Below are 25,321 nucleotides of genomic sequence, written 5' to 3'. Positions count from 1 at the left end.
TTTGTGAATGTACTGGTCCATTACATCGTTTCCACACGGTTGGCCTATCGTCCCAACACCTCAATTAGTGTTTGTCCCCCCCCCCCCCCCCGCCCCATGTACAGTGTTAGCTCTCTCACAAATTGGGTTTCTTCATATGAACATGAAGCTATTCCAACCTGTCTGTTCTGTTCGGTTGTCAGTTTGTTATCCTAATGTCAAACTCTACTATCTTAATCATTACATTTAAAAATAATTATTTTTCTCTCGTATGGAAGTTTCTCTGTGCTTAGTTAAGTATGTGTCTATTTAATGCCATTTGATTCTTGATAAAAATTTAAGGATCAGTTTGTGATGTTCTAAAAAACACTTGCAATTTTGGTTAGTACCGCCTTAAATTTATAAATGACTTTGGGGAGAACAGACATCCATATGATTTTTTGTGTGTCTCCCATTTTTGTGTATATGATTTCTCTCTCCATTATTCTGGACTTATTTAATGCCCTTCAGTAAGTTTTGTAATTTTCTTCAGAAGGAGCTTACATATCTTTCATGAGCTTTGTGAAGGTAACCTTTTAAAATAATTCCATCTTCTAACTGCTATTTTGGGGTATTGGTAATGCAATTTTTAAATAGTTTTTAAAATTAAATTCTTTGTTTCAAGATTATCGTAGATTCACATGAAGTTGTTAAGAAAATAATACAAAGAGATGCGTATACCTTAGTTTTTCCCAATGGTAACATCTTGGCTAACTCTAGTATGATATCACAATCAGGTTATTGGTATTGATGCAATCAACGTACGGAATACAGTAACGCCTTGGTTTGCGAGCATAATTCGTTCTGGAAACATGCTCGTAATCCAAAGCACTTGGATGTCAAAGTGAATTTCAAAGAACCATTGGCTCCGTTGTGATCGTGTGACATTCGGCGTCCCGTGCTACTCGTATTGCAAGACGTCGCTCGTTTGTCAAGTTCAAATTTATTGGAAATCTTTGCAGCACACTCGCAGAACAAGTTACTCTCAATCCAAGGTGTTGCTGTATTTCCATTACGGCAAAGACTCCTTCTGTTGCCCCTTATGCCGCACTTACTTCCCTCCCATCCCCACTCCACCTTCCCCCGTGGCCACCATTTCTAAACTTTCACCACTTCAAGAGGGTTGTACAAATGGCATCAGACAGTGTGTAACCTTTGGGGACTGGCTTTGTTCACGCAGCAGAATTCTCTGGAGGTTGACTCAGCCTGTTGTGTGTATCAGTAATTCCTTTTCATTGCTGAGTAGGGTTGCTTTGTATGGATGGCCCACTCGCAATGAAAGGACCTCCGTGTTGTTTTCACTTTTTGGCCATTGTGAGTAGAGCTGATACAAACACTCCTGTGCAGCTGAAACATATGATTTCATCTCACCGGGATAAATGCCCAGGAGTCCAGTTCTGGGGTTCTACAACGGCTGTATGTCTTATTTCTAAAGAAATTGCCAAACAATTTTCTAGCGTGGCTGTCCGTTTTACGTTCACATAAAGTATGAGTGATCCAGTTTGTCTGCAAGCTCGACAATATTTGATGCTGCCATTTTTTACTTGGGCCATTCTGATGGGTATGTAATAATATCTCATTGTGGTTTTAAACTGCGTTTCATTAATGACCGATGACATTGAACATCTTTTCGCGTGTTTATTTGCCTCTTCAGAGAAACGTCTGTTCTTGTGTTCGGCTCATTCTCTGATTAGATTGTTATTTTTCCTGTGGAGTTTGAAGAATTCTTTATATATTCTAGGTACTCGTCTTTTATTGCATTCGTGGCTTACAAATCTTCTCTCCAGGACGGTATGTGGTTTGTCTTTACATCCTCTTACGGGGATCTTTCAGAGAACAAAAGTTTTTCATTTGCGTGAAGTCCAATTTATCAGTTCTTTTTATGGATTATGTTCTTGGTGTCAAGTTTAAGCACCCTTTCTCTGGCTCTAGATCCTGAACAGTTTCTTCTATTTTTTCTAAAAGTTTTATAACTTTAACCTTTTCTGCGTCGGTCCTTTTTGAGTTCATTTTTGTAAGAGCTAAGAGATGCGGGCCACGCCTCCTCGTCCCTCGCCTCCCTCCCCACCCCCATCGATGTTCACTTGCTGCGGCATCATTTGCTGAAAAGGCTCTCTTGCCCCCATTGAGTTGCGTTTGCACCTTTGTTATAAATTAGGTGGGCATGTTTGTGTAGGTCTATTTCTGGGTTCTCTAGTCCATATGTATATCCATCCTCCAATACCGCACATTTTTGGTTACTGTAGCTACATAACAGTTCTCAAAATCAGGTTGGCTGATTTCTCCTACTTTATTGTTCTTTTTCCAAAGGTGTTTTAGCTACTCTAGTCTCTTAGCATTTCCGTATAGATTTTAGGATAATTTCGTCTATATAAAAAGTCTTACTGGGATTATTAGTAGGAATCACATGAACTTTATATATAGATTTGGGGAAAACTAATCTTTACCGAGTTTCCCAGTCTATGAATATGGTGTATCTATCTACTGAGATCTTTGGCTTCTCTCCTTAGTGTTTCGTAGTTTGCTCTGTACAAGTCCTGACTATGCTTCCCTGGGTTTATGCCTAAGGATTTTTCTTTTTTTGAGCGATTGTAAACGGTATTACAATACTAAATTTAGATTTTAGTATCTGTGTGTTCATTGCCAGTAGAAAGAAATCTAATTGATTTTTGTTATGTTTATTGCAAATAAACGTACTGCACATCTGTTTACTGCAAATCACTGAACTCACTTATTCATTTTATGAATTATTTTCAAAGATGCCCTGGGATGTTCCATGTAGACAATCGTGTCATCTGTAAATAAAGACAGGTTTCGTTCTTCCTTTCTCAACTGAACTCCTTCTATTTCCTTGTGTTGTCTTATCGCAGTGGCCAGAATTTTCAGCACCAAGTCCAATGAGTGTTGAGATGAGGCTTCCTTGCTTTGTGTCCGACCTCAGAGGCAAAGCATTCGGTTCTCCTCATCAAGAGAGCTGTTAGCTATGGGTTTTTTGCCAACATCCTTTATGAAGTTGAGAATGTTCTTGTTTTAGGCCTAGTGCACTGAGAGTTTACATTATGACTCAGTGTTTAATTTTGTCAGATGCTTTTCTGCACCGATTGATAGGACCATGTAATTTTTCTTTGTTAGCCTGTGAATACAGTAGATTACCATAACTGAGTTTTGAATGAACTCTCCCTGCATCCCTGCAATAATCCCACATGGTCATCATGTATGATTGTTTTTACGAATTGGTGAATTTCATTTGGTGGTATTTTGATAAAGATTTTTTTTTTCTCAGAATTTTTTCATTTTATTTCATTGTTCATGTTTATTCTATAAAGTTGTTTATTATATTCTCTTACCTTTTAAATCTGTAATCATGTCCCCTCTTAACCTTTCCTGTTATGTGTGTTCTGTCTCTCTCTCTCTCTCTCTCTTTTTTTTTTTGATTAATTTCCCTGGAGTTTCACCAATGTTTTCCCAGAACCAACTTTTAATTTTGTCAGTCCCCCTATTACATGTGTCATAAATCTTGTTCTTACCTCTATTGTTGTCTCTTTTCTACTTCCTTTGATGATTAGCTCATTAATTAATTTCAGGCTTTATCTTTCTGCATAGAAGCATTTAAGATAACTTCTCTAAAGTATTGCTTTATCTTTAGCCGCGTTTCACAAGATCTGACATCTAAATTCGCATTATCGTTCAGCTCGAAACGCTTTAAAATTTCTGGTATCGTTTTCTTCTTTGACCCACGAGTTATGTAGGAGGCGTGATTCTTGATTTTTCAAACACATGGGTATTTTCCAGTTACTCTTTTAAAAAGCTTTCCTGACTTATTTTTGAAATAATTGTAGATGGGCTCAGAGTTACAAGGACAGCCCCAGTAGCACAGCCTCACTTTCCCCGTGGCTGCACCCTGCGTGGCCACCGTAGGACATCGACCCCAGACGTTTGACCTTGTTACAAGCGTTCAGTTCGGTGCTATGCTGTCCCACCGTGTGGCTCTGTGGAACCACCACCCCAATCGAGATACGGAGCTGCCCCACCTTCCCTCAAGCCCCCTGCTGCTGTCCCTTTACAGCCACCCCTAACCTCGGGCAACACGAGTTTGTCTCCTCTCTCTCGGGTTATCCTTTTATCGGGCTTTACGGCTAATGGTGCTGTTGTCAGAGCCTGTGGTCCTGTTCCAGGCCACTGTGGTTGTTGCGAGTGGTTTGATGGCCCTGTTTACGATTGATTCTTCTTGGTAAATAGTTCATGTCTGTTTGAGGAAACACTGTATCCTTCTCCTGCTAATTGCATTCTTTAAAAAGTCTATACACTGGGGGGCCTGGGTGGCGTAGTCGGTTAAGCGTCCGACTTCAGCCAGGTCACGATCTCGCAGTCCGTGAGTTCGAGCCCCGCGTCGGGCTCTGGGCTGATGGCTCGGAGCCTGGAGCCTGTTTCCGGTTCTGTGTCTCCCTCTCTCTCTGCCCCTCCCCCGTTCATGCTCTGTCTCTCTCTGTCCCCAAAATAAATAAACGTTGAAAAAAAAAAACTTAAAAAGTCTGTACACTTTTCTGACGTTCATCTGCTTGATCTGCCAGGGTTCGGGGTGTAGGTTCACAACCCAGGCTACATGTCCCTTGTTATGTCAGTACAGAGGGCGCTGATTGAAGGTGCCAACAAGCTTGGAATTGTATCCTTTTCGTGATTTAAAGCAGGTATCATTCTATAGTGACTTGGGTTCTATTAATTATTTTTGCTTAAATCTGCTTTTTCTATAAACTGGCGCCAGATTTATTTTGATTAGCATTCGTCTGATGCATCTGTAAAATAAATCCCTGATAAGCTGGACTTCTTTAAAAGAAAAACGAGGCTGCTCTGGGAAAGACAACGGTCAAGACAATGAGAAGACAAGCCACCGAGTAGGAGGCTGGGTGTGACTACAGCTGTAGGGGGGTGTGGGGGGAGGTGGGGCAGCTCCGTGTCGGTTGTCTTTGCAGAAAGCACATCTGATAAAGGACTGTGACCCAAAGTATACAAAGGACTCTTAAAACCCAACGCTGAGAAGACAACCCCAATTAAAAAAGTGGGCAAGGACTGGGGCGCCTGGGTGGCTCTGGCTCAGGTCGTGATCTCGCCGCCTGTGATTTCGAGTCCCCCGCCAGGCTCCGTGCTGACAGCTCAGAGCCCACTTCAGATCCTCTGCGCCCCTCCCTCTCTCTGTCCCTCCCCTGCTTGCACGCTCTCAAAACTAAATCCACATGTAAAAAAGTGGGCAAAGACCTTCGCAGATACCCCCCCCCCCCCCCCCCCCGCCCCAAAGACCTACACGTGCAAGTAAGCACATGAAAAGATGCTCCTACGTCGTCAGGGACATGCAAAGGGAAACAAGCATGAGGCACCGCCACACACGTACTGGAATGGCCAAAACAGGGAACATGGACACCACCACCTGCTGGCGAGGATGGGGAACAGCACCGCCTCTCATGCTCTGCGGTGGGGATGCAAAATGGCGCCACCACGTTGGAAGACGAGTTTGGTGGTTTCTCAGAGAACCAACCATACTCTTAACCGTCCGATCAACGCTTGGGCTCCTGGCGTTTACAAAGGAGCTGGACGCTCGTGCCCACACGGAAACCTGCGCACGGATGGGCACAGCAGCTTTGTTCATAATCGCCCCAACTTGGAAGTCACCGAGAGGTCCCTCAGGAGGGGAATGGAAACACAAACTGTGGTCCATTCAGACAACCGATGTTATCCGGCCCTGAAGACGTACCAGCCACCGAGCCATGAACACACATGGAGGAACTTTAAGTGTATAATATTAAGCGAAAGAAGCCAGTCTGAAAAGGTTACCTCTTTGCGATTCTGCCCACATGGCTTTCTGGAAAAGACAAACTATGGGGATCAGTGTTTGCCGGGGGTGGGGCGGGTGGAGGGAGAAATGAGCGGATCAACAGAAGCAGTGACGTACATCCTCTGCATCAGGTTGCAGTGATGGAGGCATGTTATTGCGCATTTGTCCAAACCCACAGAATGTACACCATCAAGAAGGAACCGGAGGTGAACTGTGGGCTCTGCCCGATGATGACGCGTCAGCGCAGGTTCATCCCTGGTAACAAGCATGCCCTCTGGCGGCAGGTGCATACGATGGGGGCGGCTGTGCACGTGTGGGGGCAGAGAGTGTGTGGGAAATCTCTGTACTTCCCTCTCGAGTTCGGTGTAAACCTAAAACTTCTCCAAAAAATTAAGTTTTTATTTAAAAGTGAATTTAAAAAAATTTTTTTAAAGGACATCTATCCTGACAATCCTTGTCTTTTTAAAAAAAAAAATTTAATGTTTATTTATTTTTGAGAGAGAGATAGAGAGCATGAGCAGGGGAGGGGCAGAGAGGGGAGACACAGAATCCGAAACTCCAGGCTCTGAGCCGTCAGCACAGAGCCCAACACGGGGGGTCGAACCCGTGGCACGTGAGATCATGACCTGAGTCAAAGCCCGATGCTCAACCGACTGAGCCACCCAGGTGCCCCAGACAATCCTTCTCTTTTAGCTGGATCATAGGGCCTCTTAAATTACGCACACATATGCGTGTAAAATTATGTCATTTTAAATATTTTTTTCTACTTTGCCTGTTTTTTTTTTTCCTTCTGCTTTCTTGCCTTTATTGTTGGTTATATTTTCTCGTTCTTCTTCTCTATTGTTTCTGTTTATAACTCTGTTTCTGTAATTTTATGACTATCCCAGAAAATTTGGCACGCACATTCAGGTTTTCGAAGTGCTAAGTTTATCCGTTTTTACCTTCCGAACGGTACAAAAAAAACCACTGAATATTTTCATCCCAACAGTACTCTCTCGGCTTACATCCTATTATTTCCAGGTAACTTAGCTCTGCTTTCGTTTGCGAAACCACAAGGTATGGTTATTATTCCACGCAGCCATTTTTGTTTGGATTTATCCAAATATCCAGTTTTTTTTTTTATTGACGTTCTTTGTATGACAGGCCTTCAACGTGGAGTTTCTTCTCCTCCCCCTCTCCCCTCCTCCTTCACCTCCTCCTCCCTATGACCCCTTTCCCCTTCCCCCTCCCCCTCTTTCTCCTCCTCCCCCTCCTCCCTCCCCCTTTCCCATTCCCCTTAGTCCTCTTCCCCCTCCCCCTTCCCTCACCTCCCTCTCCCCCTCCCCCTTCTCTGGAATTGCACTGGTGATGATACACTGGTGGCAAAGTCCCTCAGGTTTTCTCTTCGGAAGAACTTCATTTCACTCTTAAAGATTTGTTACCTGGTCTCTGAGTCTACGCTGATGGTCGCTTTCTCTTGCCACGTGGGACTAATTATTTCACAATTGCCCCCCAGACGGGAGCTTCCGGTTTAATCATTGCTCATTTAAAAACCATCTGTCTTCTCTCTGGCTGATTTAAAGAGCCGCTCTATGTTTCCACGTTCGGTGGTTCAGCTAGGAGCTAAGTACGCTTTTTCTTTTACTCATCTTATTTGGGATTTGTCGGGTTTCACGACTCTGTGGACAGATGATTTCTTCCGGGCGGGAGGAAGCTCGTCCAGGCTCACGTGCAGGGAGGGACTGTCCTCCTGGAGCGCGGATTAGATGCTAGGCTCCCCACTCCTCCTCCATGGTCTGAACCCTCCTCGATGCTCCTGGTCCCTTTTGGTGGCCATCGGGACATCTGTTTCAGGTCTGTATTTCAGTCCTCTTGCCCCTCTCCGGTGCCATCACATCCACTGTCCAACCCGCCGATTTACTTTCAAATCTCAATAACGTTATCGTTATTTCTTTAAATTTCTTGGTACTTTTTCAAGTCTGCTGAGAACATTTTCATGGTTTCTCTCTCCTTAAGTTGTTCTATCGTCTCTTCTATTTCTTTGAAAATATAAACGTATTTACTTTGCTTTCTGTGTCTTTTTTTCCCCACACTGTGAAGTCTTTCTAGGTTTGATTTTGTGTGTCTTATTCCTTCTGACTCTCTCTCAGGGTGCCTATTCCAGTATGTGTTTAAAAAAATTTTTTTAATGTTTTTACTTATTTTTGAGAGAGACAGAGCATAAGTGGGGGAGGAACAGAGAGAGAGAGAGAGAGAGAGAGAGAGAGAGACAGAATCCAAAGCAGGCTCCAGGCTCGGAGCTGTCAGCACAGAGCCTGACATGGGGCTTGAACCCACGAACTGTGAGATCATGACCTGAGCGGAAGTCAGATGCTTACCTGACTGAGCCACCCAGGCGCCCCTATTCTAGTATGTGTTTTATGTATGTATGTATTATTTAGTTAGTTATGCATTCATTCATCCATTTGCCTATATATATATAGATATATATATGTATATATATATGTATATATATATATATGTATATATATATGTATATATATGTATATATATATGTATATATGTATATATATACACGTATATATGTATATATATGTATATATATGTATAGATATGTATATATATACGTATATATATGTATATACATGTAATTTTATTTTATTTTATTTTATTTTTATTTTTAACCTTTTTTACCTTTTTCTCTGAGAGCTTATACATCTTGTTCGTGTCTCGGTGGGAATCTTTGTGACTTAAGTTAAAGCTCATTCTTCCAGAGAAGTTTCGATTTTGTTCCTGCCAGGTGGCTGGGGCACCACCAGCCTGGAACCATTTTAAACTAAATTCTGGTCTAGAGGTTTCTTTCAAGACACACATGTGGTACGAGTTCGGGCTGCCAGCTCTTGCCAGGGCCGTCTGGTAATTGTTAATCACCAGCAAATGAGGAAGGCTTCCCCCTCTTCCGTTCACGGCCATTTCCAGACCGGCAGTTTTCGTGCAGTTCCCGAGGGGGGCACGGACTTATTTCCAGTTTACATTTTAACTGAGGATGTAAATACGTGTGTGTGTGGGGGGGGGGGGGGAAGCTCCCTCTGAGTCCTATTAAGCTTCACATCTTGAGAAGAAGCCGGGACTTCCCTTCTGCTCCCGATATCCCATAAAGCTCTAGAAGGTGAAGTTCAAGTTCAGCCGGTTCATAAAATGATCGCAGGGCCTCAGCCGGCTTCTGGGCTGCTTACCTGCCAGGAAACTTGAGGGGCAGCCTCTGTTCACTGTGTGGCCCCTGGGTGTTTTTACTCCTTTGCTATTTTCACCGGTATTTGCTGTTTCCCATCCCCTCCAACCCTTTGACTTGTTTTTAGCGGAAGGATCAAAGTGACCGGTTACTGCCAAAACACCCTAGGTGCCACCTCACCATCTTCTCCCACCGACAGCGAGGTGGACATATCTCTACGCACGTTCGTGCATTTTTTTCCAGTTATTTCCCGTAGCGTATTTCCAGTCTCTGAAGAGGAGGATGTGAACGGAGGACTATCTGGGAAACAGATTGGCACTACTCGGTGACTGTTTGGAAAATTGGGGTGCTTGTTGGTCACCGACGCAGGTGCTTTGCTTACATTAGTTCATTTAATTCTTTTGACCATCCCACTAGACCTGATACGACAACACTCTACGGAAGGCATTTCTATTAAGTGAGAGGAAATATAAACCCTGTTTGGGGAGAAGAATATTCAAATTTTTGGGGGGGAAAAGTTTTTAAATTTAGGAGAGCTCTTACACAGCTAGCAGGGAGGCATCACTTGTTAACTAGACAACATAGTGTTATCATGTGAAACAGGCATGTGATGAAGGGCTGTCCTACCAGGCGTTAAAACAATGGCCGACAACCACCTCAGTGCCTTCCTGCTTTGAAGACTTCCTTGGGTCTGCTTCGCAGAGAGAGTTCTGGATTTGTTCTGGAGGTAGCTGTTTTGCATGGAGACGTCACTACGGAGGCATGATGCCTAAACTTACTCTTGAAAAGGGACCAGGAGCAAGGATAAGCAGCAGCAAGATGGGACAGGACGCAGCGGGTCCACGGCAGGGAGTGTGGCTCACTGGGGGCAAGGACGAGGCGCCGGGGAGCTCACATTTGACCTTGACCCTGTCAGAGGCAGACCCACCAGACATTCAGTCAGCCTCATGAATAGCGTTTGCATGTTTACAACATCACGCCGGCAGGAGGAGCCGTGGAGGACAGGGATATTACGAATGAATAAATGAACAGTCCTTTGAAATGGTTTTATTAAGATATAACTCACACACCATACAATTCGCCCAATTAAAACGTACTTTTGGGGCGCCTGGGTGGCTCAGTCGGTTAAGCATCTAGGTTTAGGCTCAGGTCATGATCTCAAGGTTTCATGAGTTCAAGCTCCATGTCGGGCTCTATGCTGACAGCGTGGAGTCTGTCTCTCCCTCTCTCTCTGCACAGAGGGAGCACAGAGGTGACACCTGCTGAAAAGGGAAAACGGAGAAGAAAAAAGAAGGAAAAGAAAAGAGAGAAAGAAGAAGGAAAAATAGTGCCCGGCGCCAGATGGGGTGGGAAGAGGGCGCCCACCAGTTCTGTCCCCTGATTGGACCCCCACAGACCCCTGGCCCTCAGACCAATGCTTTAAAATAAAAAAAAATGTGGGGCGCCTGGGTGGCTCAGTCGGTTAAGCGTCCGACTTCAGCCAGGTCACGATCTCGCGGTCCGTGAGTTCGAGCCCCGCGTCGGGCTCTGGGCTGATGGCTCGGAGCCTGGAGCCTGTTTCGGATTCTGTGTCTCCCTCTCTCTCTGCCCCTCCCCCGTTCATGCTCTGTCTCTCTCTGTCTCAAAAATAAATAAACGTTAAAAAAAAAATTAAAATAAAAAAAATGAGTGTCTTTCGTGTAAAGTCTGGGCCTTGGGGCGATGGGTGTGCGCCAGCCTGATGGCAGCTGGTCCTCAGCTCACCACAACCCCAGGGGTCCAGGGGGCATGAACCCCAGGGCTCTTCAAGGCCAGGTGTTTTGAAGGCTTATCTCTCAGGAGCCTTAAAAATTGGGGTGTCTGATGTGGCGGGTATAAGCTCTTCACTCCTCAGTGGGAAGCTCAAAGTTTTGGGCCCCCTCCTGATTGTGGGTCGCCCCCTCATGAGTGGGTTTATGGGACTGTGTCTCAGACTTTCCTACCCCCCCCCCCCACTCTCTCATTTGTCTGATGTAAAGCGGTCTCTCTGCCAGTTTTTAGGTTTTTGTTTTTGGTCCACATGTGGCAGTAGATTTCACGTGTCTGTTGGGGGAAGTGAGTTCAGGATCCTTCTAGTTGCCAGCTTGAATCAGCGCCTCCTCACTGTGGTTTTGATTTGCATTTTCTTGATGGGTAATGAAGTTGAATATCTTTTCAGATGCTTCTTGTGTAACTTCTTTGGGAAGATATCTATTCAGATCCTTTTTCCACTTAAACAATTGAAATTATTTGTCTTTCTATTATTGAGTTGTAGGAGTTCTTTATATATGCTTGATACAAGTCCCTTATCATACGTATGAGTGGCAAATATTTCCTCCAATTCTGTGGGTTGTCTTTTCACTTCTTTGACGGCGTCTTTTGAAGCACAAATTTTGTAATTCCAAGGAAGCCCATTTTCTACATTTTTTTTTTGTCACTTTTACTTTTGGTTCATGTCTAAGAAGTGTTTTCCTAACCCAGGGTCATAAGGATCTGTGTTTTCTTCTAAGAGGTTTTTTAGTTGCAGCTCATACATAGGTCTATGGTCCATTTGGAGTTAATTTTTGTGTGTGTTGTAAGAAAGGGGTCCAGCTTCATTCTTTTTCATGTAGATATCCAGTTGTCCCAGAGCTATTTGTTAAAAATATTCTTTTAAAAATTTTTTTAAAGTTTTTTTTGAGATGAGATAGATAGATTAGAGAGAGAGAGAGAGAGACAGAGAGAGAAAGCATTGGAGGGGTGGAGGGGGGGAGAGAGAGAGAGGAAGAGAGAGAATCCTAAGCAGACTGTGCAATCAGTGAAGAGCCCACCATGGGGCTCAATCCCACGAACCCAGTAGATCATGACCTGAGCTGAGAGGGAGTCAGATGCTTAACTGACCGAGCCACTCAGATGCCCCCATTTGTTAAAAATATTCTTCAAAAATACCCTTTCTAGTCCCTAGGGCTTTGTATATTCCAATGTAGGGGGTGTATTCTGAACTGGGGCATAGCCAACAAGAATGGGCATGTTGGGGTGTTTGGAAAGGTAGAAATACAGGTGACTGAGGTCATAGGGACAGCAGGGCTTGAGAAGGATCCCTAAGTTTTTGGTTCCTACCCTTCCTCTCCATGTCAGGAGGTGTGTGACCTCAGCATCCCACACGACCATCCCAGAACTGCTGTGCCAGGCCTAGTTGCTCATCCTTGTGACTTACAGATCAAAGCCTGTTGCTGAATTGTCATCAGCCCAACCACCGGAAGCAAGCCTCAGATCTGGAGGACAGTAGGGTTATATTTTGTGGTTGCCTTGGACTGGAACCACTATGGTGTTTCAGTTCAAAGAAAAAATGGAAAGGCTCATATTTACGTGGGAGGCAGTCAGCAAACTCCAGAAGCATGAACCTTCTGCCAGCAATCAGGGATCTACAGACAAGATCAGTGACCCTAAGAGAGCAACGGACCCTTCTAGCCCCTGGGGAGGAGTTTCGTCTCCAGAATAATCTCGCTTTATAGGACACAGTGTCCCAGAACTCTGCAAATTCATCCTGGGTTTACTTTCTGGGGGTCGTGGGGTATTTCCATATTTGAGGGTTGGCTGCTTAACTCTTGAAGTTACATGGCTGACCTTCATTGTTGGGAAAAATACCTCAAAGACGGGTAGCTGCCAGTCTACCTCATTCTGCACTCAGGCGCCAGTGGGACTGGTCAACGTAGAGACTGTAGGCCAGCTAACGATGGGCACGCTACCCACAGAGCTGCTGCTCGATGCTGCTGTCTCTGATAGGAACAAGGGGAAATGTGTCTGAGATGTCTCTGCTAGCCCCTGACCTCAGTGACAAGTCCTCAGCTCCAAGGGGGAGGCCCACCTTGGGAGCAGGAACAAAAGGGCTCTGTTCTGTGTGTTGGAAGGGCGCCGTACTGAGCAAATGTTCATGGGGATCCCACAGAGACTCCTTTGATGAGAAACCACTCCACCCAGGACATCCTTGCCCAAGAGTGACCAGGCGCCCCTGGGAGCCAAGGAAAGATATTTTGTTCTTGTGAGTGACCTTCTAACATGTGATCATTTCTGAGAGGACAGTAGCCCTTTAGATCTTTAAACATAGCCATCAGTTGCGTTCAAAAGCATGGAGCTGAAAGCGATTATGGAGGCTGTTGAGTTGACCTCCTTGGCTTACGAAGGGGGAAACTGAGTCCAAACAATTAGACGAAAAGCCCAGGGTAATACGCTCTACCCACTCTCTCCCACAGTGCATTTCTGTTCAAGAAACCACTAAGCTCACAGTTGTACAGATGAAAAAGAATGAACAAAACCTTGGAATACTCCCAGAGTGTGGATGAGTGCTGGATCCCAGTTGGTATCCAGGAGATAGAAAGTCCGCAGGACTTATGCACTGCCTCTGCTTGGGGGAATTTTAGGGGCCGTGTCGTTTCTGTTTTTGGTTGTTGGTGGTTTGTTCACACGTCTGATACAAAATTGTCTCTTGGGCGTCACCTTCTGTTCGTGGTAGCACATTTCCATTCTTCCCCACAGTAGCCCTCCAGTGAGTCAGCTACTCCCACAGCCGCGTCAGAGAGAAACACGTCAAGTTCACACAACTTCGGGGAGCTTGGCAGGTGCCTGGGTAGATGCAAGTTGTGAGAACCTCTGGCTAGTTCAGAGCCTGGCTCCGTGGCAGAGGCAAGGGATCGACCGCCTGCCACCTACGTCTGAGACAGCTCTGGTCGGGGGAGGCAGAGTTTCTCCTCTAGGACTCTAGGATTTTGTTTTTGTTTTTTGTTTTTTTTTTTAAATTATACTTCTTTCACATTTAACTCACGTGCGTGAGATTTAATTTTTTTTTTTTCAACGTTTATTTATTTTTGGGACAGAGAGAAACAGAGCATGAACGGGGGAGGGGCAGAGAGAGAGGGAGACACAGAATCGGAAGCAGGCTCCAGGCTCTGAGTCATCAGCCCAGAGCCCGACGCGGGGCTCGAACTCACGGACCGCGAGATCGTGACCTGGTTGAAGTCGGACGCTTAACCGACTGCGCCACCCAGGCGCCCCTAGGACTCTAGGATTTTGATGGCTTCCTTACATTTAGGTCTTTCATCCATTTTCAGGTGATTTTTGTGTCTGGTGTAAGAAAACGGTCCAGGCTCATTCTTCTGCATGCCGCCGTGCGGTTTCCCCAACGCCATTTGTTGAAAACACTCTTTTTTCCGTTGGATACTCTTTCCGCTTTGTCAAAGATTGATTGACCATATAGTTGTGGACCCCGTTCTGGGTTTTCTGTTCTGTTTCATTGGTCTCTATGTCTGCTTTCGTGCCAAGACCACACTGTCTTGATGATTACAGCTTTGTAATACAGCCTGAAGTCCGGGATTGTGAGGTCTCCAGCTTCAGTTTTCTCTTTCAGGATTGCTTTGACTATTCAGGTTTTTTTTCTGGTGCTCTACGAATTTTAGGTTTGTTTGTTCTAGATCTGTGAAGAATGCTGTTGGTATTTTGATAAGGATGCATTAAATATGTAGATTGCTTTGGGAAGGATAAGCATTTTAACAACGCTTGTTCTTCCGATCTGTATAAACATTATTTTTAAAGACGATTAGGATTCGTGTTTGTATATACCTCACTTACTTACTTATCTCCATTTTATTAGAAATTTGGGGGGGAACCCACATTGCAAAGGTACTTTGCAAATACGGCTTCACTTTGGACAAGGAGACATATCGGCTGTTTTACTAGGCTTCTCTACATTCAGCGAAGCCAAGAGAGCTACTGAGGTCACATTTTATTATTTACTTCCATAGTCTCACTGGGAGCATGGAGAAGGGGGGATAATGTAGGAAGGGAGTCTTGATATTAGAATTAGGATGAAGCCTCAGGGACTCTTGTAATTAAGAAATATTCTTTAGAACATTCTATCGCATGAAGCAATTGATTCAAAGAACAGATCATTATGCTAAGTCCTAGAAATATAGAGTCTCAAAACTTCGAATGCACGAGCCACCTTCCATAGAAGCGGTGCTCTGCCTCCTTCGGAAAATTCTCAGGGGAGCCTCATTACAGAAGGCAGTTTTGTTTGGATTCATATAGCACCACCTGCTGCTGAAAAAGAAAGCTACGGAGAGGAGGTCTGGCATTAAACACCGATGGGTACGAGAAACAACGGGGAACTGGTAGGTGGTCCCTTACAGGATCCAACTTGGGTGAGAACCGAATTCAATTTTAAACATCAAAAAGGCCGGGAGTGGACTTCTGGCTCCAAAGGGCTGCAGAGTACATTTTATTAATTTCCCCACCTCTTGGAAATTTGTACCCCAATTCAAAGAATATACATACAAACAGGGAGAGATGCATGTCAGAACAGGAAGCCACGGAAAGGGGCCCACCGTGTTCTGGAACCCATGAGAACTTTCTGGATGACGTAGCGCAGGTGGCACTGGATCGGGGGAAGGGCTCATTAGCCTGCCGCTGACCACGTGGGAAGAAAACACCCGGAAAGTGAGTGAGGCAGATCCCCAGAGCCCGCCAGCTCATGGTGCCAGGGGCTGGAGGGGAGGCTGGGTTGCTGGGTCCAAAGCGAGAGGCAACAGTAGGTGTTCCTTCCACCCTGGGAAATGTGCCAGGTGCTGGAAGTCCACGCACACACCGGACACGCGACATTAGCCAGGCGCTGACAGGGCTGGCTTCAAGGAACGGCGGGCACATCGGGTAGGAGTGGTGGCAGGTGCCCCTAACAGATCCCCACCCTGGAACACTAAATCCCAGGGAGCATTTGAACCAACTGTGGTTTCCAGATCTAATAACAAACACCCGAAGATTCTACACTCAGCCGATCGTTTAAGCGTGATGACCACAACATAACATTCTCAGACACGCAAATATTCCGAGAGCTTTCCATCTGTGTAACTTTCTTGAGAAAAAGCACACCCGCACAGACACACACACACGCACACGCTCAAGAATTATGGTACCGAGTAATGAAACCAGCATAATTCAAGAATTAAGTCAAGATCATTGTGGGTAATAACGTTATATAAAAACACTTAGGAAGGGAAGTAAAATCATTAATACCATTAACCTCGTTGTCAACCTCTATCTCTCTGTCCCTAAAATCCCAGACTTATGTTTTCGGTTTCATTATTCACCCTGACGGAGAAATGAGTCCAAGGATGTACTGTTTTACATATTGCTTATAAACTCAGCACAAAGGGAGGGTCTCCAAATTATTAGCATAAGAAAGGAGCACGGAAACTGTGACCAATATGGCAAGAGCCATAACCGAATTTAACTCGAGAATGTTGATTTTAAAAGCCCTCAGTTAAATCTTCGGAGATGGAAATCAGCAATATAGGAAAATCATAATACTCTCAAGAATGCGTGGATGGTTCCATATTTAAAAACCTATTCCTGTAACATTCATTGGAAGGGATTCGACAGTAACGGACCTGAGCTCTTCTCTGAAACCACCTTCTAGGCTCCCCTTTTGGGTCTCTCTTGAGTTCTCTCCTCCACCACCTTTGCCCTTGTCTGTAATGATCTGTCACTCTCGTTTGTTTATTCCCCATTGTTTTTCCCTCACGAGGACAGCACTGCCCTGGGATCCATGTCCTGTCTGGCTCGTTCACACCTGTTTCCCCAACACTTGACAAAGAAAGGACACGTAACGGCTGACATGGTGTTTAGACATCGGTTGCCTTTGTCCAGTACCTATGCGGTATATCTATCATTCAATTTTTATTCATTGATGGGTGAAGCTAGGGATGAACGGGTGGCAATGAGTCTATACGTCTGCCATCATCCTATAATTTACCAGGGGAGACAGACAATCCCACAAGCCCGTCCATATGTCAGTGTCAAAACCTTGGTGTTCTTTGCACCTTTTTCTGTTCTGGCGAACTCGCTGAATAAACGGTGGGAACTGTTTTGCAGGAAGCTTCCGCAACTTCTTCTCGAGAAAAGTCTGGGAAAGTAGAACCGCAAAGTAGTAACTGCCAGCTTCCCAAAGCCTGTCACCAAAGGACACGCAGCAACTCGACCAGTAAGTGCGTCATCGAACTGTCCTCAGGAGCGGAGCCTCGCTGTCGCTGAGGACCGGGAATATGAGTGACACGGGGAGATCTGGAGAAGGGCGGGTCTCTGCTAGTCCGGTTGGGGTAAACCCGGCTGCGGTCGGCTTGCCTCTCTGTGACCACCTGTCACTGCGCGTGCACATCCTGGCCAGCCAGAGGTGGTGGTGGGGCGGGGGTGGGGGGCGCTCTCTATGGTTTCGACACTTCTGCCTCTAGTTGGACTCCAGCGCCGTGTTGGGGAGACCCATTATAGGGGATAAAACACAAAGGGTTTCCTCCCACTCTGTCTTCTGATGGGCTCCTCGATTTCAGGAAGGCTACTTGCTCTCCTGGGGCCTCCATCACCTCATCTGTCACAAGAGGGGAGTTGAGGCTGGTGGCCGCCATGATTCTTGGTTGCTATAAATGGAATAGCCGTAATCCAAAGTGAGGACGTTTGAAGAACGCAGAAGGGCATGAAGAAACGAAAGCCACACCAAACGCCACCGTTAGAGATAATCGATGTTAACATTTTCGTTATTTCCCTTTTGTGCCCACGTATGCCTATAGACTACGCACACGCGTGCTCACGCACAGCATGACGTGGCTTCGAATCCCTGGAAATTCTTTCCTACACACCATGTTCAGTGGGTGCCTCGTATTTCATTGTACGGATGTACCCGATCTAGGTAACTAACTCCCTACCGTTAGACAGCTAAGTTATTCTCAGTTTTCCACTAAGATTATCAGCATTGCTGAGTCTGTACTTCAAATTTTGTTTGCGTCTGTGATGATTTTCTGAGGGAAACACAGAGGGCAGTGGACGCGTTGTAGGGTTTGGAGCTCACACTTGCTCCCAGAGCTCATTATCTATGTGACCTCGGGCAAGTGCCTTAAACTCTGTCGCATATAATTCTGCCGCAGGATGCACCATCGAAAACGTTGTTCCCCAAGCTCATTTCCTATTTTTGGACTGATACTTACATTGTTTTTAATCATACATTTTTGCTTGTTGCCTCCTTTAGAATAATTTCTTTTTTTAAAATTTTTTTTACTTTTTTAAAATTTATTTCTGAGACAGGGAGAGACAGAGCATGAACAGGGGAGGGTCAGAGAGAGGGAGACCCAGAATCCGAAACAGGCTCCAGGCTCTGAGCTGTCAGCACAGAGCCCGACGCGGGGCTCGAACTCACGGACCACGAGATCATGACCTGAGCCGAAGTTGGCCGCCTAACTGACTGAGCCACCCAGGCGCCCCCTAGAATAATTTCTTAGAAACGGAGTTTCGAAAAGAAAACGCACCTTAGATTTTGATCTGTGCTGCCAGCTTTAAGTAGCCGATACTCCAGTCATGTGTACGAGCACCTGTTTCTTCAATCACAGCCCACACTGTGTTAAAATTTAAAAATGTATATTTTTCTGCAGATTTTTTCCTGCTTCCTCTGCTTTTTTTCTAGCCCACTTCTCACCCAGGAAGGGCCACACAATTTGTGGGAATCAGTGTAAAATGAAAGCGTGGGACCCCTGTTCAACTATTAAGAATTTCAAAATGGATGCGTTAGAAATCAAGCCAAGGCTCCCTCTGCGTTTGGGAGTCTGCGTGGCTGACTTCACAGGCCGCATGCCCGCGAGCCCAGCCCTGCTAGCTCCCTGCCCCTGGCCCTGAGGTTGCTGGGGGAGCCCAGTCCTCGAGGAGCGCCACCAGGGGACTGGAGGCGGAGGAGATGCTCCCGAGTGTTTCTTCCCCCTCCCTCCGCCTCACCTGGCACCTGACCTGCCCGGTGCTCTGGCCCCGAGAGCAGGTGGAAGGAATCCCTCCACACAGCCGACTCTAAGCGTCTCTTGGTTCATTCATTTGCTTTTGGGGAGTCTACCTGTTTTTTTTTTAATTGGTGTGATCAGTAATATTGTTAGTTTATAAGGAGCCTCTGGGGGACCCCTGGGAGGCTCAGTCAGTTAAGCCCGACTTTGGCTCAGGTCATGAACTCGCGGTCCGTGAGTTCGAGCCCCCACGTCGGGCTCTGTGCTGACAGCTCAGAGCCTGGGGCTTGCTTCTGATTCTGTGTCTCCCTCTCTCTCTGCCCCTCCCCTGCTCATGCTCCCTCCCTCTCTCTCTCAAAAATGAATAAATGTTAAAAAATTAAAAAAAAAGATAAGGACACCTTTATATAATCACATCTATATATTTTTTTCCTTCCTAATCATGTTAAAGTTTCTTCCACGACCAGAGAACTATTGAAATCACTACTAAATATTGGGCTGTATTTCCTTCTCATTTTTAAACGATATGCCTTTTTAAAAAAAAAAATGCCTACTATACCCATCAGTAATGTTTGTTGTTTGACATGAAGCAAGAATCTAGATAAAAGCTTTTTTCTCTTTTTTCTTTCTTTTGAGAGAGAGGGCATGTGCCGGGGGGGGGGGGGGGGGACAGAGAGAGGGAGGGAGAGAGAAAACCCCAAGCAGGTGCCACGCTGTGAGCACAGGCAGAGCCCGACATGGGGCTCGATCCCACAGACCCTGGAATCATGACCTGAGCTGAAATCAAGAGTCAGACGCTTAACCTGCTGAGCCACCGACGGGCCCCGAGACAAATGCTATTTTAAGTGGCTGCTTGGTTCCAGCACCGCTTATGGGTGACCAGTCACTGCCTGCCTTTCATTTCACTGTTCGTTTGTTTTATGTCCTGCAAAGAATACGCGGTAAGATCTCGAAAGCAAACGGGGGCAACGTTTTTAGAGAGAGATGTCCCGCCATCGGTGCTGGTTTCACGGATAACGTTTGCGTTCACTTACCTGCTTTCTACGCTTTGTTATTTGGTCACTCGTCACTTCCTTGTTCCCTGCCTCTTGCTCGGAGTGTGTGTTCGAGTTTTGCAGTGATTTGGGAGATGTGTTCAATTTCCAGCTGCACTTCTGGTTTCCTTAACACAAGATCAATTAGCTAATCATTTGGGTGTCATTAATTGATGAATATTTGAGACGGCATTTTCCAAGTTGCCCTCCCCCGACCTCCCCCGGAAAAGTGGAATTACTTACCCTTAGTCTGCCTCCCCGCTGATTTTTCCATTCCATATTTCAACTGAACCCTTAATTACAAACTCATGTTATTATTATACCAGCACCACAATATGTAGTTTCCCTTTCAAAAGTTATTTTGGCTTTTGCATTGGCTCTCGTAACCACATTGTCAACGAACTCAATCCATGGCTGTGTGTCTGACTGCGTTCAGCACCCCCCACTTCCCCATCGACTTGAGATGCCGACCTTCATCGATGTCCTTGTGGCTGGAGCATGCCCACTAGTCATTTTCAGACCAGCCCGTGCTTCGGGGCACCTGCTCTGTCCCGACCTGGGGGCCTGCGTCCTTGCTGATCTGAACTCACAGGGGGATCGAGAAGGGCCTTGGGGCTGCCCTGCTGGTGGGGCTGGGGTGGGGCTGGAGAGGCCAAGGCTTTGGGGTGGACCCAAGGGTGTTCTCCGCTGACCTTTGTGCTTTGAGGGCACAGACAGCTTCTTCCTTTCCTCCTCCCTGGGGTTTAGGCGTTAATCCCTATTGCACAGGGGAGATCGACTTTCACACGATAAAGAGCTCTGCGGCCTGCACGGACAGGCAGCCTTACCCCCTGTGTGGCAGCCGGAAGTCCCTCTCTCAGCAGCTGGACTGCCCAGCGGGAAAGTCTGCGGTAAGAACCAAGGGAGGGAGCCGGGGAAGGGGACGCGGGAGGGGCCCGGGCTTGGCCGTGGCTGCGGAGGCCAGCCGGTGGGGTCCTGTCCCTGTCCCGGCACTACCGAGGACAGGGGCTGGCTGGTGGGAGCGGGCAGCTCCGGGCACAGAAAGACCCTCACCGGGAACGGTGATCGCGGAGCGCCCCGCGAGCCGGCCCTTGCGGCCACTGCCTGTGTGTGCGGCTGGGAGCTGACGATCCATGTGAGCGGAAGCTGAGGCCTTCTGCGGACCCTTTACTCCCTCTGCACCGGGGCTCCAGGGGGTGGGTGAGGAGCCATCCCGGGACAGGTTAGGGCACGCGTGCCAGGGGGCATCGCCCAGGGCGGGCAGCCCGGGGGCTCAGGGTCAGACCTCCAGGACGCCAACACCCGCGCTCTTAGCCCCGTGGTGTCGGGACCTGCCTTGCACCCTGTGCCTCTAATTCATAAGACAGGCTTAGAAACCAAGGTAGCGTCGGCCCCGTTTCACGCCGACGAAACTTGGCGGCTGGCCAAGGCGAGGGGCTGCCTGAGTTCACACGTCTCAGAAGCTAAGGGACCAGGCAGAATTCGAGCCAAGCCCCGTGGGCCCCACACCGCATGTCCTTCCCACGTCGGGCGCGGGGTGCGGGCCGGGAGCCCAGCAGTGTCCGTCCCCTCCTGCTGTGTCCCCGAGCCCCGGGCCCTGCACGGCAGGGACTCAGGCTGCCCCCAGGACCACCCGGCACCTCTGTCCCCAGCACCGTGTCGGCTCAGGTGATTTTACAGAAGAGGCAACAGGCACAGAGTGGTTGAGTCGCTTCCTCAAGGTCACCAGCCAGGAAAGGAACCCAGGCGGTGGGGCCCCAGAGTCTAAGCTGTGATGGATGGTCCGGGCTGTATACCCTCCCTACCCTGGGGGGCGGGGGAGACTTCCTGAGGCACGCGGGGTTCACGTCTCCTTGGCACACTCAGCTTCTCTTATGCAAGTCGCTTGTCTGCCTACCCGGGGATTTATGCCCCGCATTTGAAAATCTTCAGGTTCCTTGCCCACCATCCCATGCCAGGCCCAAGGGGGGTGCTCGGTACGCGTGTCTTGAATTGGACACAGTCTGGGGAGGGCATTCTTGGAGACCCTGGTTCTAGGATGCGTCGTTCTCGGCCGCTGTGGTCTGTCGTGTAGTCTGCACCTGCTGTGTGGACAAGCCTTCTATAGCTTCCAGCTTCAGGGAGAAGGCTGAAAGCCCTGGACCACTGAAGGCAGCCTCCTGCCCCCCCAGACTCCCACCGTGCCTCGTCGACCAAGTTCGGGGCTGGTGCCGTGGGCCCCCTGGAGAGAGGGTTGGGGTCCCCCCTGCCCCCTGAGATGGGTGCTGCTGTTCCCCCGGCTCACGCCTCCCCAACCCCTTCCTTCCCACAGGGCAGCTCGAGACCCACCCGGTCGCTCAGCACAGCTCAGCTGGCACAGTCCTCGGGGGGCCTCCAGGCTTCCGTCATCTCCAACATCGTGCTGATGAAGGGCCAGGCCAAGGTGAGCGAGGGCCATTGCCAACAGAAGCTGCCGGATGGACACCGGCTCCTGACGAGCCGTCCCGTCCAGGGAAGGAGGCAGATAGGGATGGGGGTTCTGGCTGCGGGTGTGAGAGTCGAGATGAACCCGTGGGGGGCTGGGGGGGACCCTGTGTGGGCCACCGCAGGGCAACTGCTCGCCAACTTGGTTTTGGGGTGATGTTTTTAGAAGTTAGTTCTAGGGTGGCTCAGTCGGTTGAGCATCGGACCTCGGCTCAGGTCATGATCCCATTGTTTACGGGTTCGAGCCCCGCGTCAGGCTCTGTGCTGACAGCTCGGAGCCTGGAGCCTGCTTCGGATTCTGCGTCTCCTTGTCTCTGCCCCTCCCCACTTGTGATCGCTCTCTCTCTCTCTCTCTCTCTCTCAAAAATAAGTAAACACCAAAAACTATTTAGAAGTTAGTTTTACCTGACGGTTAAATTCAAATCATTGACGTCGTGTCTTTGTTGGTTCAGGCCTCTGTAATAAAAACCCAGACGAGGTGGCTTAAATAGCACATTCTCGTGGTTACGGAGGCTGGAGAGTCCAAGATGAAGGTGCCCGCAGATTTGCTGTGTGTGGAGGACCGGCTTCCTGGTTCGTGGACGGGGTCTTCTCTCTGTGTCTGCACAGGGCACATGGTGGGGGGCCGAGGGAGTGCTCTGGGTCTCCTTTATAAGGGCCCCTCATCCATCCCGAGGGCACCACCAATACGACTTGCTCACCTCCCAACGGCTGCAGTCTTTGAAGTTTGGGGAGGACACATCCAGGCCACGTGTGTCCCCCAGGTGGATATATTCATGCCGATTTCTGCCCCACAACTGAGAAATCCTGAAGGGAGGGACGAGGCAGAGGTGGGGGGGGGGGATGGGGGCATCCCGAATGTCTTTTGCATTGCTTCTAGAACATTCCGGAATAGACGCGGGCAGTTGCTGCACAGTTCCCAGACGAGCCCAAGTAAATCAGATGATTTGTTTTCGATTTTTTGTTTTTTTTTTCAAATCCACCTAATATAACTTTGGCACGTGGCCTGGGGGGAAAGGGCTGTTGCTACTTCCGCTCTGGTCAGAGGAGGGGGTCTCCTCACGCTGGGTCTTTCCTCCCCGGCTCTCACCCCCTCCCGCTCCCGGGAGCACAGCAGACCAGTGAGTAAGACGAAGCACAAGATGCTGACCCGACCGGTCCTCTCCCTACAAAGGAGAAATCCTCTCCGGTGCTGACTTCTCTCCTAACGGCCCGACTTTCTGGCTAGTAAATCACAGTGCTTTCCACCCCGCACCCCTGCCTGGATTTCGGTGGAAGGTATTTAAGACATGGTTGGCTTTTCAATTGTCGGCCCTGCCCAGAAGAACGCAAAGAGCACCGAAGATGGTTTAACGTATCTCGGTGTCTGTAAGAGGCACATTCACTAAATCCATGTTCCGTGTCTCTGGGTGGACTGAGCCGGGCCGCAGGGGCCCGGGGACCGAGCGAGGCGGGCCACTCGGTGCGGGAGGCCCTCGTGCAGGGCAGGGCGGTGGGTTCAGAGGCTGGGCGGGCCTCCCACCGTCCACCCGCACGACCCAGCCACGGAAGGAAGGCCGCGTGTCCCGGGTGGCAACCTGGAGTGGGGTCGGGGGTGGGGGGAGTTCAGGAGGAGGATGAGGCAGAGCCAGAAGGATCCCTAAGTGCTTGAGGAAGAGTCAAATCGAATCAGACAAGAAGGCAGCTACCACAAGGCCAGGTGCTGGGCCGAGGGCTTTGCAAGCAATGTCTCCTCTGATGCTCACGAAAGCCCTGTTAGCATCTCCGTTTTCTGGCTGAGGACACTGAGGGCTTGGGAAGCCCCAGGACTTCCCCGGGGGCGCCTGGTTCTTTGGCCGTGGAACTCGGACAGTGACCCAACACTTCTTGACCCCCAGGCCTCCTCCTCCTCCTCCTTCTTTTTTTTTTTTTTAGATTTTTAAAGTGTTTGTTTACTTGTGAGAAAGAGAGAGACAGAACGTGAGCAGGGGCGGGGCAGAGAGAGAGGGAGACACAGAATGGGAAGCAGGCCCCAGGCTCCGAGCCGTCGGCACAGAGCCCGACGCGGGGCTCGAACCCACGCACCGCGAGATCGTGACCTGAGACGGAGTCGGATGCTCAACTGACGGAGCCCCCCCAGGCGCCCCTCACTGGATTTTCTAACACAATCCTGTGAGTGAGGTTATGAGCATTATCTTACAAGGGGCTAAGCGAGGGCTCGGAGACAGGAAGTAAAGTGCCCCGAGCTGCCAGCCAGATGGGCAGACCCCGGGCTCGGCCCCGTCTGGGATTCTCTGGCCATGGCACAAGTTCTGTGTCGGGACACCAGACTCTGTGTGAGAGCCCCAGGCCCCACACGGTCCGGTCCGGCCTGGAGGTCATGGCTTTCCCCATTCCCCTGTGAGGTCCCGAGGCATCTGACACCAAGGGCACCTTTCTCCTCCCCGGCTCCTTCGTTGAGGGTTGGGGGTTGGGGGTTGGGGCAGGCGCTCGGCCTGGAACGTCCCTAATGCCAGTCTCCTCTTCTTCCCCCCAGGGCCTGGGCTTCAGCATCGTCGGGGGAAGGGACAGCATTTACGGCCCCATCGGAATTTACGTCAAAACCATCTTTGCGGGGGGAGCGGCGGCAGCGGACGGACGGCTCCAAGAAGGTAGGTTTCTCGTCTCTCGCCGGGTGACGTCTGAGGGGTCACTGGCCCACAGAAGACAGCGCAGGGCAGCCTGTGCCTTCAGCCTACGGAATTCGGCCGGCGTGGATTCTGGGGTCCGCGGCACACGTCCCCGACGGCTCCGTCGTGACCGGCACGGTGCTGGGTGTGTCTGCCCACGGCCCAGGTCCCGTAGCCAGCCTGGGACACAAGGCCGAGGTGTCTGCCTCCCCTCCCTTCCTGTCCAAGGCCCCCCCCTCCATTGCTGGTGTCCCCCCCACCCTCTCCCTTCTTTCCTGCCCTCCCGACTCACAGTCACGGGGCGACAGGCCCTGTGCTTCTAATGCATCTGATGAACGTCC

General features: G+C 48.7%; 1 protein-coding gene across 7 annotated transcripts in view; it reads left to right on the top strand.

Moving 5' to 3' along the window:
- The window catches only part of IL16 (interleukin 16), a 97,262-nt gene that overhangs the window by 37,708 nt on the left and 34,233 nt on the right, over nucleotides 1-25,321 (top strand). For 4 of the 7 annotated variants that reach the window (XM_086711728.1, XM_086711733.1, XM_086711731.1 and 1 more), the window contains exons 3-6: nucleotides 16,956-17,064; nucleotides 20,617-20,759; nucleotides 22,181-22,291; nucleotides 24,848-24,962. In XM_086711728.1, coding sequence (XP_086567854.1) covers nucleotides 16,956-17,064; nucleotides 20,617-20,759; nucleotides 22,181-22,291; nucleotides 24,848-24,962 — 478 coding nt within the window. Of the gene's footprint in view, nucleotides 1-16,955; nucleotides 17,065-17,644; nucleotides 17,764-20,616; nucleotides 20,760-22,180; nucleotides 22,292-24,847; nucleotides 24,963-25,321 lie in introns of those variants that run through there. The other 3 variants (XM_086711734.1, XM_086711729.1, XM_086711732.1) reach the window with 3 other exon arrangements.

The sequence above is a fragment of the Puma concolor genome, chromosome B3, assembly GCF_028749965.1.
Source record: "Puma concolor isolate L17-30 chromosome B3, mPumCon1.1.hap2, whole genome shotgun sequence".
Taxonomy (NCBI): Eukaryota; Metazoa; Chordata; class Mammalia; order Carnivora; family Felidae; genus Puma; species Puma concolor.
Note: the sequence above shows the minus strand (reverse complement) of the source record. Positions and strands in the feature narration are given on the sequence as shown.